General features: G+C 35.8%; 1 protein-coding gene across 1 annotated transcript in view; it reads right to left on the reverse strand.

The window, feature by feature from the left end:
• Positions 1-2,285: 2,285 nt before the first annotated feature.
• LOC102759054 (F-box/LRR-repeat protein 17) overlaps positions 2,286-15,544 on the reverse strand; it is a 97,707-nt gene continuing 84,448 nt past the window's right edge. Inside the window, exon 5 of the mRNA XM_015568410.1 lies at positions 2,286-2,401. Within this exon, the coding sequence (XP_015423896.1) occupies positions 2,384-2,401 (18 nt within the window). The 3' untranslated portion in view covers positions 2,286-2,383. The remainder of the gene's footprint in view (positions 2,402-15,544) is intronic.

Consider the following 15,544-nt stretch of genomic DNA (forward strand, 5'->3'; position numbering starts at 1 on the left):
GAGAAGGCTTTGGCCAAGTCCTCTAATCTTTCCATTTGCTCAGACATAATCAAGGAAGTTAGGCTAGATGACCTGTTATTTCTTTTCTGTGGGAACTCTCTGGGATCCTATAATCTAGGTGGTGGAACACTAGTCAACAGAAGAGTCTGCTCAGAATATATTCTTAAAGTGGTAACAGAGAAAATTTAAAAGAAATTCCAGTGACACGAATAAGGTCCTAGTAGCCAAGAGAAAAACTAAACATAATATGCAATACCCAGAGCTTACAAATTTCCAAGGCAGTCTGTAGATCATAAAAAAAGCAATGACACAATTTCCATATAAATAACAAGCTTCTGTGATTTAAAAGTGGCAACTCCCCCTTCCCCCCAACAATAAGTCCTTGGCTTTTCACATCATTTGAACTGGAGAAAAGAAAGAACAAACAACACTGTTTTTCAAACTGTGAGAATCAAGAATTGAAGAGATTTTATGTAGAAGGGAGTCCAGTACAAAGCAAGTATGTTGGTTCAAAAAATACATAGTACTACCCACCAAAAATTCCTATGAATATGGAATATGTGTGTTTGTGGAAAATCCTTGTCTTAAAAGTTTCTGAACAGTAAAAAACTGTGAAACCTGTTTCACTTGGAAAACTAGAATTGAGCATAGTTTCAAAGACTTCAGAGGATTTGGATATAAACAATTATTCCCAATGTAGCTCAGTGTAGCAGACAGAGGCCTGAAACTGAAGCTGGTCCCTGGCTCACACCCTTGGCCTGCCATTATTTACTGGCTGTGGCATTATGGCCAACAAACTCGACTTCTATGAGCCTTACAATTTCCTCCACACAAGGTCAGTTAGAAATGAATATGATTAAGATATGGAAAAAGGCTTTGCAAAATGTTGTTGCTAAAAAAAGTAAGAGCACCTAAGAAATCTAAGGCATGTTCAGTTTCTCCATGTCACAATGTGATGAGATGTAAAAAAAAAAAAAAAAAGCAAAAAGAATTCCCAGGACAAAAGAATCCTATAAGGATAACAAGAGTACCAAAAGGAAATTTTTTCAATAGCTAATAAAATCAAGACTTAAATACCAGAAGGCAATGCAATGAAATACTAGTCTTAAATTTATCAATTTGAGAGTAATAGTTTTTTTACCTAGGCTAAAATGAAACTTGCTCTCTCCACTACTGGCTTCTTCCACAAAATTCAATCCTGGAGAAACTGTAGCTTAGTGAAGGAAATACCAATAAGGAACCTGAAGCAAGCAAAAAAGCAGACAAATAAAAAGAAAACGATGCATGTTTGAATGAGGGTGCTGCAGCCTAGGATGTAAGAGAACACATTTTTGGAAAACCTTCCAATGCTACTCATGCCTCTGCTCTGAGATAAGCAAAGTATACACTTTCACCACACCACCAAAACTGGGCAGCAGAGGTCTGGTTGTTAATGCCAACAGAGTAATACAGGTTCTTGTGAGATATGGGTAAAACCATCAGGTAGAGAAGAGGCAATGAGTGGTTAACAAGAAGTCAGTGGTGCTAGAGTTCAATGCCAGATTAACAAGGACCAGAAACTGACCCTCAGCCCCTCCTGATTCCCATTAAGAGAGAGTAGCAACATCCTAGGAATAAGAATAGATCTCGAAATCCAGATACTTAGGCAACTATGAAGAACATCAACAATTAAATGAACACACAAATATAAACATAGAGTATTGTTTCTCTTTCCATTGGTTGGAGTAAGGCAAGGGTAAAAGATCAAAATGAAAGCAAGGGCAAAGCCATGTCACTCAACATTTCTAGAGGCAGGGTGAAAGAGAATGGGTTCCAAGACTTCTCACCCAGACTTATCCTAGAGTCTAGGTAGGACCTAGAATATGCATTCCAATCTGGCCCACAAAATGAGAGACAATTAACTAGAAAGTATTGCCACTGCTGTTTTGGAGCGCGCCAAAGTAAACAAAATTGTACTCATGGAAATTTAAACCAAAGGAAGCAATGACCACTAGGGGGCACCAAACCACAGCCTGGATGAGGATATATTTGGCTCTCACTCCAATGCCCAGAAATCCTGCCTGGCCTGCTACACAGACTTGCTCTAGTTATTTCATCAATATGAATATCACACATTCTTACACTTACACAGTTAAAATTTTGGATTCCCTTTATCTTTTGGAGAAGTGTGTATGTATCTGCTGACGCAGAATTATTGGAATAGATGAACCCAATAATTTAAAATAAGCACAATATGCTGAAGACAAGATATCAATAATATACAGCATGAATAAGAAATTATTTTAATTATTGGTATAAAATATAACAGCTATAATAAAAATGAAGTAAAGGAAATAAACAGCAGGATGGATACAGTTAAAAGATGAATTTTTGATTGAGAAAATCAGACTGGTGATCTTTCCTAAAAGGCAATTAAAAAAAGAATAAGATACAATAACATGAAAAAGAAGTCAGCAAGTGGGAGCAGATGTGTGAACATCCAGATAATAGGTGTCTCAGAAAAAAATAGTGAAGGGAGGAAGGTAGGTAGAGAGACAAAGTAAATCTTTCAAGGATTACTTAAAATAATGTTACAGAACTAAAGAAAAATGAAATATCTCAGAAAAGAAGTTGTCTCTAACAAGACAAACAAGAAAAATTATACCATGACACATTATGGTTACATTTTAAATCAAAAAGAAAAAGACAGAATTCCTAAAGCTTCCAGAAAGATAAACTTTGGAACAATACTGGACACACAATATAATATAGTAACATTTTAAAGTGTTGAAGGAAAATATTTGACTCTAGAATTTTATATCAAACCAAATTGTTTCTCAAAGGTAAAGGTAGAATAAAAATTACTCAGGCATTCCAGGAAACAAAAGGTTTGCCTCACAAAGGCCCAAACTGAATACTTTATTAGGTAATCAAATTCTAAAAGGGAAACAAATTCAGGAAGATAATGATATAAGGGTTAGCAAGTTATTTTATCTGCTATTGTCTCACAAACTAAGTTAAACCTAAAACAAAGAAATGGAAACCCTTAAATAATAAGAAGCAAAAAAATAATATTAAAAGAACAATAAGATAGGAAATAAAGAGTAGAAATCAACAAAGTACAAACAAAAAGCATATGAGAGATTAACAAAGGCTGCTTTTCCTGAAGGTGGAGAATAACAAATATTGACAAACTTTCATCAAAGAGAGAGGTGAGGTGGGGACAGAACAAAGATGCAAGATACAGAATGGAAAGGATGATACTCAATATTAAATAGACTTCTGAATGTGTCATAACAAAGATAGGCTAATGGATGAAAGTCAAGATAAAATGGATACATTCCTAGAAAAACACTGCCAGAATTGGCAATAGATGAAATAGAGACCCTGAAGGTACCATAAAGCATGAAATAAATTGGAATGGTAATCATAATTCCCCTTTCAAAAAGCTAAAGGTCCACGAGGGGGCTTTAATAAACTTTTTAGAAACATTAATGGCTTTATAATACAAGTTGTACTAGCAAATAGAGAGTGTGAAAACTCCCTATTTTGGAGGCTAATTAATGGAATCCTGATACCAAAACCAGACATTATGACAAAAGAAAATAAGGACCCATTTCACTTATGGAGATGGGGGAAAAACAACTTCCAAATAAAATGTTAGCTAACTGCATTCAAGATTATATTTAGCCTTAACCAGTTTGGCTCAGTGGATAGAGCGTCGGCCTGCGGACTGAAGGGTCCCAGGTTCGATTCCGGTCAAGGGCATGTACCTTGGTTGCGGGCACATCCCCAGTAGGGGGTGTGCAGGAGGCAGCTGATCGATGTTTCTCTCTCGTCAATGTTTCTATCTATCCCTCTCCCTTCCTCTCTGTGGAAAATCAGTGAAATATATTTAAAAAAAAGATTATATTTAAAAAATAATAAAGAATGATGCCATGAAGTGTTCTGCAATGCAAAGGTGGTTATATATCATCATATGATTAGTTCTATCAATACAGGAAAGATTTTTCAAAAAGCCTTAACAAGTTAAACATGGAAGAGAACTACAATCTGAACTTAGTTCAACACCTGATAGCGAAACCCAGTAGTGAAATAATATCAAATAAATTTTCAGTTTTCAATTTTCCTCACTATCGTTGCTCTCATCCACAATTCATGAACCATAAATAACCAATTAATTGAGATAATCTTACTCCACCAACCAGCTGAATTCAGGCTGTAAGTAATCTTGGATAGCAAAGAATATCTGTATAGCAAAAACTGACATGAAACATTATATATAATGTAGAACACATTTTTCTCTTTAAAGTCAGGAATGAGTAAGGATTTTTGTTTGTTTTATTTCAAAGAAAAAGGGAAAGGGAGAAAGAGATAGAAACATCAATGATGAGAGAGAATCACTGATCAACTGCCTCTTGCACACCCCCTATTGGCAACCCAGGCATGTGCCCTGACTGGGAATCAACTGTGACCTCTAATAGTTCATGGATCGACACTCAACCACTGAGCCATACTGGCTGGGTGGCACTACTACTCTTAAATACAGTTCTCCAACTCTTAGAATAAAATGGGGGGAAAAAGAACATTTTTATAGACTGAAAAGAAAGCGGGGGAAATCAATACTTTTAGATGATATACATATCTACCTAGAAGAAACCAACATTTTCATAATAAGAGAGTTCAGCAAGGTTATCAGATAAATTAAAGGGTTCTGATCTTAGCATCCATGAACTCTAATGAATTCATAAATTTGGATGGGAAAATAAATTACATTTTTACATTCAGAAACTTTTTATTTACTCTCCCTAACTTCTATTAGATGTTACTATCACTTTCCTCTACTTACTACTTACTTCAATTACATATATAGGCAACAAACCACAGTATTTGTCAACAGCAATCACAGTTGTTTCCACATCACATTACAGTTGTTGAAGTATCTGGAAATAGCATTCATTCACTAGCCATTGATACATTTTTTAAAAAGCATGCATCTACTGGTATGTATTTTTCACATGTATATGTACTGTAACATTAGCCTAAGGAAGTTTCCATAGACCTCACCAGGTTGCTGAAGTGTTCATGTCACTTAAATCTTCAAAAACCATAATTAGGGGCAAAGAGAAAATTATCTTCATTTGAAAACACAACCCAAAACCGAAAGAAAATTTCATTATTCAATGTGGAGTATTTGTTTTAAAGAATCTTTCCACCTTTTTCAATTAACATCTTTTTTTCAATTAACTCACTTGGTCCCAACTGAATCAGAAAGATAACAGTTATTTTTGTCCCTAAACGTTTCAGAGAACCCAAAACATGAAAAGGTGCTCTGTCCCAAATGAAGGAATTGAAATTATTTAAACTGGTAAAGAGAGAGTAGACAAAAATATTGTCAACTCTACGAATCATTATACAAAGTGAAAAGATCTCTATGCTAGCTCTTTGTTCAATGTTTTAAAATTTAGAAAAATAAAGAGGCTTAAAATGAAAATAAAGGGATTTCAATTCAAAATAAGTTAAAATTTTCTGACACAAGTGAATTAGCAACTATTCAAGATTTTCATCAGGAGGTCTTGCTAAATCTCAAGGCTGAGAAAAGAAGTGAGATTAGCTCTCCAAATCTGCCAGCTTTATTGACCCATGGCAGTAGGAATCTTCACCAAAACAAATCTCAGTATGAAAGTACCAATTAAATTAATTCTAATTTCAAAAAAAATAAGCAGTCAATGATTTTCTACTTCCCTAATTGGCATTTCCTAATGCTATGTAATATTAGTAAACCTAAAAAAAAAACCATAAAGAATTACAGCAATAGTTGAGAAATATATTTTTAATTTTTATTGACATTGTCATAGGGTCAAAGCCATAGTTCTTTTATCCATGATCCATAAGTTTGTTCTATATTTAAAAACTGTATATAAATGAATACTGTCAGGAACATAAAACTCTATTTAGAGAAAGCAACAGAATAATTTATAATTTTGTTTTAATCAATGATTTGTCTACATTAAAAAGATATTTTTTGTTTTCATGTTTGGACACTAATTACTTCACTGCTCTTTTAGTTGCTTTGTTGATATAATTAAACTAAGGCAAATGCTCTCTTACTTGTTGAAATATTGATTTATCAGTCATTCCACCTAAATCAGAGAAAAGAACAAAACTATTTGTACTCATCTTTAGTAAAGGACTTTCAACTTGACATTTAAGGATACTAATACAAGTCTGAAATCTATACAATTGCTCCAATTAATCATATATACATTTTCAAATGATAGAAACCAAAAGCCATCATAGCCAAAACTACTTGCTTTTCTCAACTACTCCCATGAATATCTAGTGTATACTCAACCCAATAGCACCTTATAATGATTTAATGAACAAATGAATACATACTAAAGATTCTACTTGTGATTCTCAATGCTCAACTGTATTTTGCCAGTCTCCATATCGTTTGTTGAGAGAAAACTAAAGCAACCATTGTTTTTAAGGCTGACTTATACAGTAACATGCTTACTTCTACCAAGAATTAAGTAACTTGTGCTATTATTAAATACTAGAGGCCCGGTACACGAATTCATGCATGGGTGGGGTCCCTTGGTCTGGTTGGCAATCGGGGTGATTGGGCCATCTCGCCATCCCCATCAGGTCGATGGGGACCAGCTGGCCAGGGAGGAACCACAGGAGGTTGGCTAGCCAGCTGGGAAGTGACTGCAGGAGGGCTCCAGGGCATATCCAGCCCTCCTGCCCAGTCCCCATTGGTCAGACCCCAGAAGCAAACTAACCTACTGGTTGGATTGTCTGCCCCTTGGTGGTCAGTGCATGTCATAGCTTAGCGTGTTGGTCAGACATTTAGCATATTATGCTTTTATTATATAGGACTAGAGGCCCGTTGCAGGAAGATTCCTGCAAGAATAGGGCTTCCTGCAGCTGGAGCGAAAACCCCTGAGACGGGCTTTGCTCCTGCCTCCGCCGCCCCTCTTGCTTCTCCGCAGCTTCATTCCCTTCCGCAGCGGTTGGCTTTCTTCTACGTTGTCTTCAGTCTTTGCTCAGCGCCTGCATATGCAAATTAACCACCATCTTTGTTTGGGTTAATTTGCATACTCATCTGATTGGCTGGTGGGTGTAGTGGAGTGACACCAATTTGCATGTTTCTCTTTTATTAGTGTAGATTATATAGGATCTTAATTTCTGAAAAACAATACTTAATCAGCATTTAATGAAAATCTGTTATGATATGTCCTACCTACCCACCATCAAGCCATTAGAAACAGAAATGACAATAGGTAAACTGTTCTGCTCTATACAGTTCACCAGGCTGAAGTATGTGTCAGGGCAGGGGCAATGCAAGTTAAATAAGATCTTCAATTGGTAAAACAAGTTTAACTGTACACAACAGGTTTACCTGTATTTTGCAATAGATTAAAATGATGGGTAATAAAAGGCAGAACTTTATTTTGTTGGAGTACATGAACTGTGTTTTGAATGTTCTAATTTGATAAATCATTTCATTCTAATAGCACTTGGATATGACAACACATCCCTACTATTAAAAGCCTTTGGAAAGCACAACAGAGCATAAATACCCACAAGTAGGCTTTGTTGTTCTCCTAAAAATACACTGTCTTGGGTAATAAGAGGAATAGCAGTTTCAAATACATTTTCTAAATTTTATTTTAAAAAATCAACATTCATTTATCCATTATAATAAAAAATAGGTATGGCATAATCAACTATATGCCAAAATAATTCCCAACTCATTTTGGTTCTTAGTTTGATAACTACTAACAAGGTACAACGTTGGCTAATTTAAATTACTGTGTCCTAGGCATGTTCCACCCTCTAGTAGTTGGTAATGAGAAAGAAAAACCAGAGGTTTGCAGGTAGGCAGATAATGGGGGGAAACTGGAAGACTCATAAACCAGATGGGCAGCGCATAAGTAATCCAGAGATAAATGACATTTCTGTTTTCATTTTATTCTAAAGGGGCAACAGTTGTAATGGAGTCGGGTGTGCATGTATGTATGCACACATGTGCAAATGTGCCATGGCATGTATACCCAACTATGCCTAGCGCTTTCCCCTTTTACTTTCAAAGCACTTTATCTCAAAGTATACGGTTTAAAGGCAAATCTGTAAGTATGAAATGGCTCTGGTTCAACGTTATCAGAAAAGGGCCAGAACTTTAGATTATCTAAATTCTCATGGTTTTCTTCTGAGATGCATCAGACACTTGGCATATTTCAGTCAGAGCAGAGAGCCTGATTCTTCACCCCTTCCCTGATAAACTGTTCAGTCAGAACTATGTTGAATTTATTTTTAAGTATCAAACTAAAAAGCTAGAAATCAACCCCTAAAAAAATGGCAGAAAGGAGAAATTAATCTTCTTTAAAGCTATATAACCATCATTCAAAAGAAGTTTATATCAATTATTACATGTTATAACTCTTTTATAGTTTTTAATTAAAATACTTTAAAAGTGACTATATGAATTGAGTTACCTTGGAACATATGTTTCCTTATACTATTAGGAAAGCTTTCAATCTTTATTGTATGTGAGATCAGAGCAAAAGTACTGAGATCATTATCTTAAGCCAGGAGAGAAATAATCTGAAGAATTTAATGCTAATAATGTACCAAATATTTCTAACTTCGTCAAACTTAGATATATTGGATACAGATGAAGAAATGTGTAACTTGCTTCATCTTTTAAATTAAGACTTTATTTTCTAAGAGCAGATTTAGGTTCACAGCAAAATTTAAAGGAAGATACAGAGATTTCCCAAATAACCCCCACACTCACACATGCATAGCTTCCCCCATTATCAGCAACCCCCACTGAGTGGTACACTTGTTACAACTGATGTTTCAACGACACTGACACATCATAGTGTCCCAAAGTCCCTAGTTTCCCTTAGGGTTCCCTCCTGGTGCTGCACATTTTGTGGGTGTGGACAATGTGTAATGACATCTACCCATCATTACGGTGTCACACAGATTATTTTCACTGCCCTAGAAATCCTCTGTGATCTGCCTATTGTTCATCCCTTCTCCACCAAATTCCTTCATTTATATTCATTTGTCATATCAGCAATATATCATAAAGCTGGAATCTTATTCTCCACACTTGTAGCAATCTGAGGTGAGGCAAGAATATGAAAATATGGGTACTGGGTCACCTCCTCACCCTCTCTTGCCCCATTTCCACCACCCACACAAAGTAAGATCTCCCCAAAAAGAGGGCCATACATCTGTGAATCTCCAGCCCCTAAGACAGTACAAGAATAATGTTAGCTGAAATCTTTGAAATGAGGTTTTTTATTCACCAACTTACTTTATTACTGGAAATATTAAATAAAAAACCTTGGTGCTGCCATAAAATGCATTTCACCCTATTGTTCCTAAAAATACCAGTGTAAAGTAGTGTGGTTATGACCCCTCAATGTACGCAGCAAGTACCAAAGCTAAAAGGTCTCCTCAACAACTCTGAGGCTAAGTTTCCAAAAGTGTAGATGAAAAGACACTAGATGGGGCTTGGGCATATCACGCTAAGTGAGATAAGTCAGACAAAAAAAAGTTAAGAACTATATGATTTCACTCATATGTGGGATATAAAACTGAAAGAAATAAATGTACAAAAAAGAAAAAAAAAAAAAAACTCATAGACAAGACAACAATATGGTGGCTACCAGAGAGAAGGGGGTAGAGTTAGGAAAGAGTAAAGGGGGTGTCAAATATATGGTGACAAAAGACTATTTGACTTTGGGTGGTGAGCACACAATGCAGCATACAGATGATGTATCATAGAAATGTACACTTGAAACCTATATAATTTCATTAACCAATGCCACCCCAATCCATTTAATTTAAAGAAAGACATTTGAAAAGTAAACCTCCAAGCATCCAGAAGATACCATGGAAAGCGAAAAGGAGGGAAGCCAGGCATGTTACCATATAAAGGGTGAGATTCTAAGAAAACAACAGAAGCTCGTAAGAATAAAAAGGCAGCCTTAATTATTGAGAAATTCTCTGCATCTGTAGATACCCGGCCCCCCAAAAAATGTATGTCCTCTTTGGAAAAATGTCTATTCAGAACCTGTGCCCATTTTTTAATCAAATTGTTTGCTGTTCCTCTTTTCCTGGTAAGTTGTATGAGTTCTTTATGTATTTTGGATATTAACCTCTTACCAGATATATATGATATGCAATTATTTTCTCCAATTCGGTAGATTGCCTTTTCATTTTGTGGATGATTTCTTTGCTGTATAGAAGCTTTTTAGTTTGTTGTAGTCCCACTTGATTATTTTTGCTTCTGTTGGCTTTGCTTTTGAGGTCAAAACCAAAAAATCACACCAAAGACTAATGTCAAGGAGCTTCAGCCCATGTTTCCTTTGGGAGTTTTATGGTTTCAGGTCTTTATCCATTTTGAATTAATTTGTGGGTATGTAAAACAGTGGTTCAGTTTCACCACCATTTGTTGGACCCTCCTTTCCCCATTGTATATTCTTGGTTCCTTTACTGTATATTAATTGACCATATATATAGGTGTAGGTGTATTTCTGGGCTCTCTGTTCTGTTCCATTGACCTATGCATCTGTTTTTTGTTTTTTGTTTTTTTAATGGCAATACCACATTGTTTTGATTACTATAGGTTTGGAATATAGTTTGAAATCAGAGAGCATAACTCCAGCTTTATTCTTCTTACTCAAGATACATATATTATCTTATTTAATTGAACACACAACTACACATGTTGGTACCATTATTATCCTAATTTAGCATATAAGAAAATACAGGAGCAGCAAGGATAACTAAGTGCTCAAGTCCACACAGGGAAGTGATCATTCACAATTACAGTCCAGGTCTGTGTAATCCCAAAACCAGAGCTAGTCAGCAATATGAACACCATCTCCACAAATAATTATCATCTTACTCAGAATTTTATGTGTGTGTGTGTGTGTGTGTATATATATATAAATAACTTAATGACCTTTATAAATATATATAAATTTAATTACCTTCAAGATTACTTTATGAATGCTCAATAAAATATAAATTTATAACTCATAAATTAGATGACCAGGACACTTCTTTCACCATAAAACTACTACAACAAGAGATCTGGTTGGCCTATGACACAACACTCCAACAAACCACTCGGTCAAATAAATAGCCAGGTCAGGCTTTTTGTTGTTTTGGTTGCAGGAGAGAGGATTAGAAATTTAAATCAAAACAGTTACATGAAATCATTAAAACAATTTTTAAATAACATGCCACAATTTTCACCTTCTTGATGGCACTGGCCTATGGTAAGCCTACTGTGATATATCCATAGTACATTTTCATTGGACTGGAAAATAGTAACCATGCCTCCTTTTGCTCTCAGGCAGGAGAGGTGGGAAAGAGGAATGAACTAGTACCTTCGTAGTGCTATTTTGTGTTAAGAACTATAATGCCCCCATAAAGACTGTAAGATTCACCCTTACAATCACCACATGGGAAAAGTACTATTACTCCAATTCTGCAGAAAAGAAAATGGGGACAAAAAAAGATTTCTGTTTCCTGATTAGATCTTCCATCCAGTAAAGGATGGGGCCTAAATTTGAACCCAAAAGTAACTCTAAAGCCTCAACCGGTGATTCCAGAAGTAGCCTTGGCCATGCTCACTGTCCAATACATACCATCATATCCTTCACTCCTAATAGCCTAACTCAGCACTCCTCCACATTTACTGTCCCAGAGCCAGTGAAGAACCTGGGTAGAAGGAAATTCATACACTGCACGCAGATTTCCCCTTCAAGGAAATCAAGAGGAAATAATTTGAAGAGATGCTAACCACAAAATGTTTATCACTGCATTAAAACGTCAAAACAAGTAACTAGAAAATAAATTTGATCAATATTAAATTACCCTTTATGTGTGTTCTTTACCCAGATACTTGAGGAAATATCCCTGGAGAGAAAACAACGTTTCTACTTCCAAGGATGTAATGAATTAGCTGAATTTCTTAAATGTTTCTCAACTCTTTAATCTTTTATATTTCATTGCTTCATCGTGCCACAGACCTTCAGGAAATGGACATTTAAAATACTTGAATTGCTTTGTTAGAATATAAAAACATAACTCTCAGAGAAGCTATCAAATGACCTTGATGATCTGCACAACATTCATTATAGACTGGTAAACATTTGTGAAAATCCTTGCTGTGATGATTGATTGCACTTTTCCCTGCTTCAGTTACCTCAAACTAAATTGCCTGTCATTAAAATGATGACTTCTGTCAATGTAGCTTCTTAATCCTTCCTCAGTCCTTTTGAGCAATGACAACCTTAGAATAATATATTGTAAGTCTTTATGGATCAATAATGCTCAGCATAAAACACTGAAATCTACCACCAAGATTTTTATCCCCCTATTTATAATGATGTCTGACAAGCTAAGTAACAGTAAAATGTCTAAGGGAAAAAAAAGACATCTAACAAACAAGTCAAATACTATATATAAACAGCATATGCCAATCTAAAGTTAAGACTTTTGAGTGAAGCTCAATGTTAGCAAAATGCTTTTATCATCCTAAAGTAGTTACTGACGCAGATGTCATTTGCAGACTACTCAAAAAGTTATTATTCAGGTCCTTACTGAGACATTTTAGATGATTTATGGGGATGTTATTTATGTACAAAGGCTCCTCTGCAATGTCAGAAACAGAAAGATTCTATTTAAAAACTATAAAAGGTAAGTCAACGAGCACATTCTGCTTAATTTTTTTGGCATAGGTGATTAGAAAAGACTTTTTTTCATGTAATATAAATTTAGATTGTACCTTGGACATTTTTATATGGAAATTAGATTATAATTGCCTTTAAATACTATAATTTAGATGTTTTCATTTAAACTAAAAAATACTTTAAATATCACTATATCAATGAAACAGAGCCACGACACTGCTCTACAATCGACATCACCTCTTTTATAGGAGTTATATTACCTATGCCTTCTCTGAATCCCATTAATTCCATCATTTATTAAATTCAACTAACCTGAAATCCCTGAAAGAAAAGGGAACGCTCCTGCAACCTATGGGTGGAATTGTAAATTGTTGTAGCCACTATGGAAAACAATATGGGTTTCTCAAAACCTTAGAACTACCATACAACCCAGCAATTTCTTTATTCAAAGAAATCCAAAACACAAATTTGAAAAGATATATGCACCCTGGTATTCATTTCAGCATTAGCCTATGTAATAAAAGCCTAACATGCTAAGTGTCCAACCATTCGTTTGACCTTTCAACCAGTCGCTATGACACACACTGACCACCAGGGGGAAGACTCTCAAACCGGTAGGTTAGCTTGCTGCTGGGGTCTGGCCAATCAGGACTGGGCGCAACAGGCCGCACATGCCCTGGAGCCCTCCTGCGGTCCCTCCCAGCCTCTAAAGCAGTGGTTCTCAACCTGTGGGTCGCGACTCTTTGGGGGGTCGAACGACCCTTTCACAGGGGTCGCTTAAGACCATCCTGCATATCAGATATTTACATTACAATTCATAACAGTAGCAACATTAGTTATGAAGTAGCAATGAAAATAATTTTATGGTTGGGTCACAACATGAGGAACTGTATTTAAAGGGCCAGAAAGTTGAGAACCACTGCTCTAAAGTATTTCTCCTAATTAATTCCCTTTCAGTGTGCACAAATCCGTGCACCAGGCCTCTATTTTACAATAGCCAAGCTATAGAAGCAACCTAAGTGTCCATCGATGGATGAATGAATAAAGAAGATGTGGTGCATATATATAATAGAATATTACTCAGCCATAAAAAAAGAAATTAATCTTGCCATTTGTAACAATATGGGTGGACTCAGAGAGTATTATGCAAATTGAAATAAGTCAGAGAAAAACAAATTTGATAAGATTTTGCTTATATGTGGAATCTAAATAACAAACAAAACAGAAACAAATTCATAAATACAGAGAACAAATTGGTGCTCATCAATTATAAAATAGTCATGAGGATGTAAAATGCAGCGTAGGTAATATATTCAGTAACACTGTACTAAGTATGGTGTCAAATGGGTACTAGACATCTGGGTGAGCACTTAATAAGATATATAAATGTCTTAACTACTATGCTGTACACCTGAAACTAATAAATATTGTTTGTCAAATGTAATTGATTATTTTTTAAAACCCATACTTATATAGTATATAATACATATAAAATACTAGATTAAGTATTGCACTACTTCCATTTGCAATAAATGATATGAGTGGAATAATACCAAAACAATTATTCTTGTTCACTTTAATGATGTTGTTCTCTCAACTCTCAATTGTCCACACCAACAGAAAGAAACATCAACATGCACAACAGAAAATCACAGACAATACACCCTTGGTGAGTTGGATCTATACTAAAAAGTTAGGCATCCCATAAATTTGTCAGTATCTAGCACAGCTGGGTCATCATCTGTTCTCCTGTCTTTTAAGAAAACTCCCCTAATCACATAAGACAACTGGTGGCAGAGAACTGAAATTTAATAGCAGTAGAAATGAATCCCAGTCTCTTTAAAATCCAAAATAGACTATACACACATATTTTTCCAAAATTTCTCTAACCCAAGTTCTAAACTCTTTTTACTCTCATTACTTTATCCTTTTCTTAGAGAGTCATTAACAAACTATAATATAAATCTGAGTAAATGACTTTGGGACCATTATTCTTACTTTTCAAAACTCTATCTTCTGGGCTTCAGATCTTTAGACCTCTGACATTCCATCTCAAACATCGCAAACATGACATGCTTACTGCTGAAGTACACCCACTTCCAAAACTATGTCCTCTTTCCATTAGGGCCTAGGTTAGTGAGTAGTAGCAACTCAAGCTAGAAACCTAGAAGTTGATCAGAGCAATTTAAAAAAAATTCTGAATCCAAAATCCAATTAACTATCAAGACTTGTTGGCCAACTCTACCTCCTTAACACCCTCTCCTTCTGCTCTCACTGCCACTGCCTTAGTCTAGGCCCTCCCCATCTCTTTCGGGTACTACAGCACTGATTTCTTTCATTTTGTCTTTCTACTCTCATCCTCCACACTATAACCAGAATATTCTTCCAAAAATGTAAATGGGTACATTACAATCCTGCTCAAGATTCTTTAATGCTTCACCAATGCATTTACAGGAGAAAATCCAAAATTCTTGCCGAAACCGGTTTGGCTCAGCGGATAGAGCGTCGGCCTGCGGACTGAGGGGGCCCCGGTTCGATTCCGGTCAAGGGCATGTACCTGGGTTGCGGGCACATCCCCAGTGGGGGACGTGCAGGAGGCGGCTGATCGATGTCTCTCTCTCATCAATGTTTCTGACTCTCTATCTCTCTCCCTTCCTCTCTGTAAAAAATCAATAAAAAAATATTTTTTTAAAAAATCCAAAATTCTTAAGATAACTTCCAAAAACCTTTTATAGCCTACATCTCCAATCAACCTCAGAGCACACAGCCCCTCTTCCTGGCCCTGCTCTTTAAATGCCTCCACACCTCTGCACATACTGCTTCCTCAACCTAAA

The sequence above is a fragment of the Myotis davidii genome, unplaced genomic scaffold, assembly GCF_000327345.1.
Source record: "Myotis davidii unplaced genomic scaffold, ASM32734v1 scaffold812, whole genome shotgun sequence".
In the NCBI taxonomy this organism is placed as follows: domain Eukaryota; kingdom Metazoa; phylum Chordata; class Mammalia; order Chiroptera; family Vespertilionidae; genus Myotis; species Myotis davidii.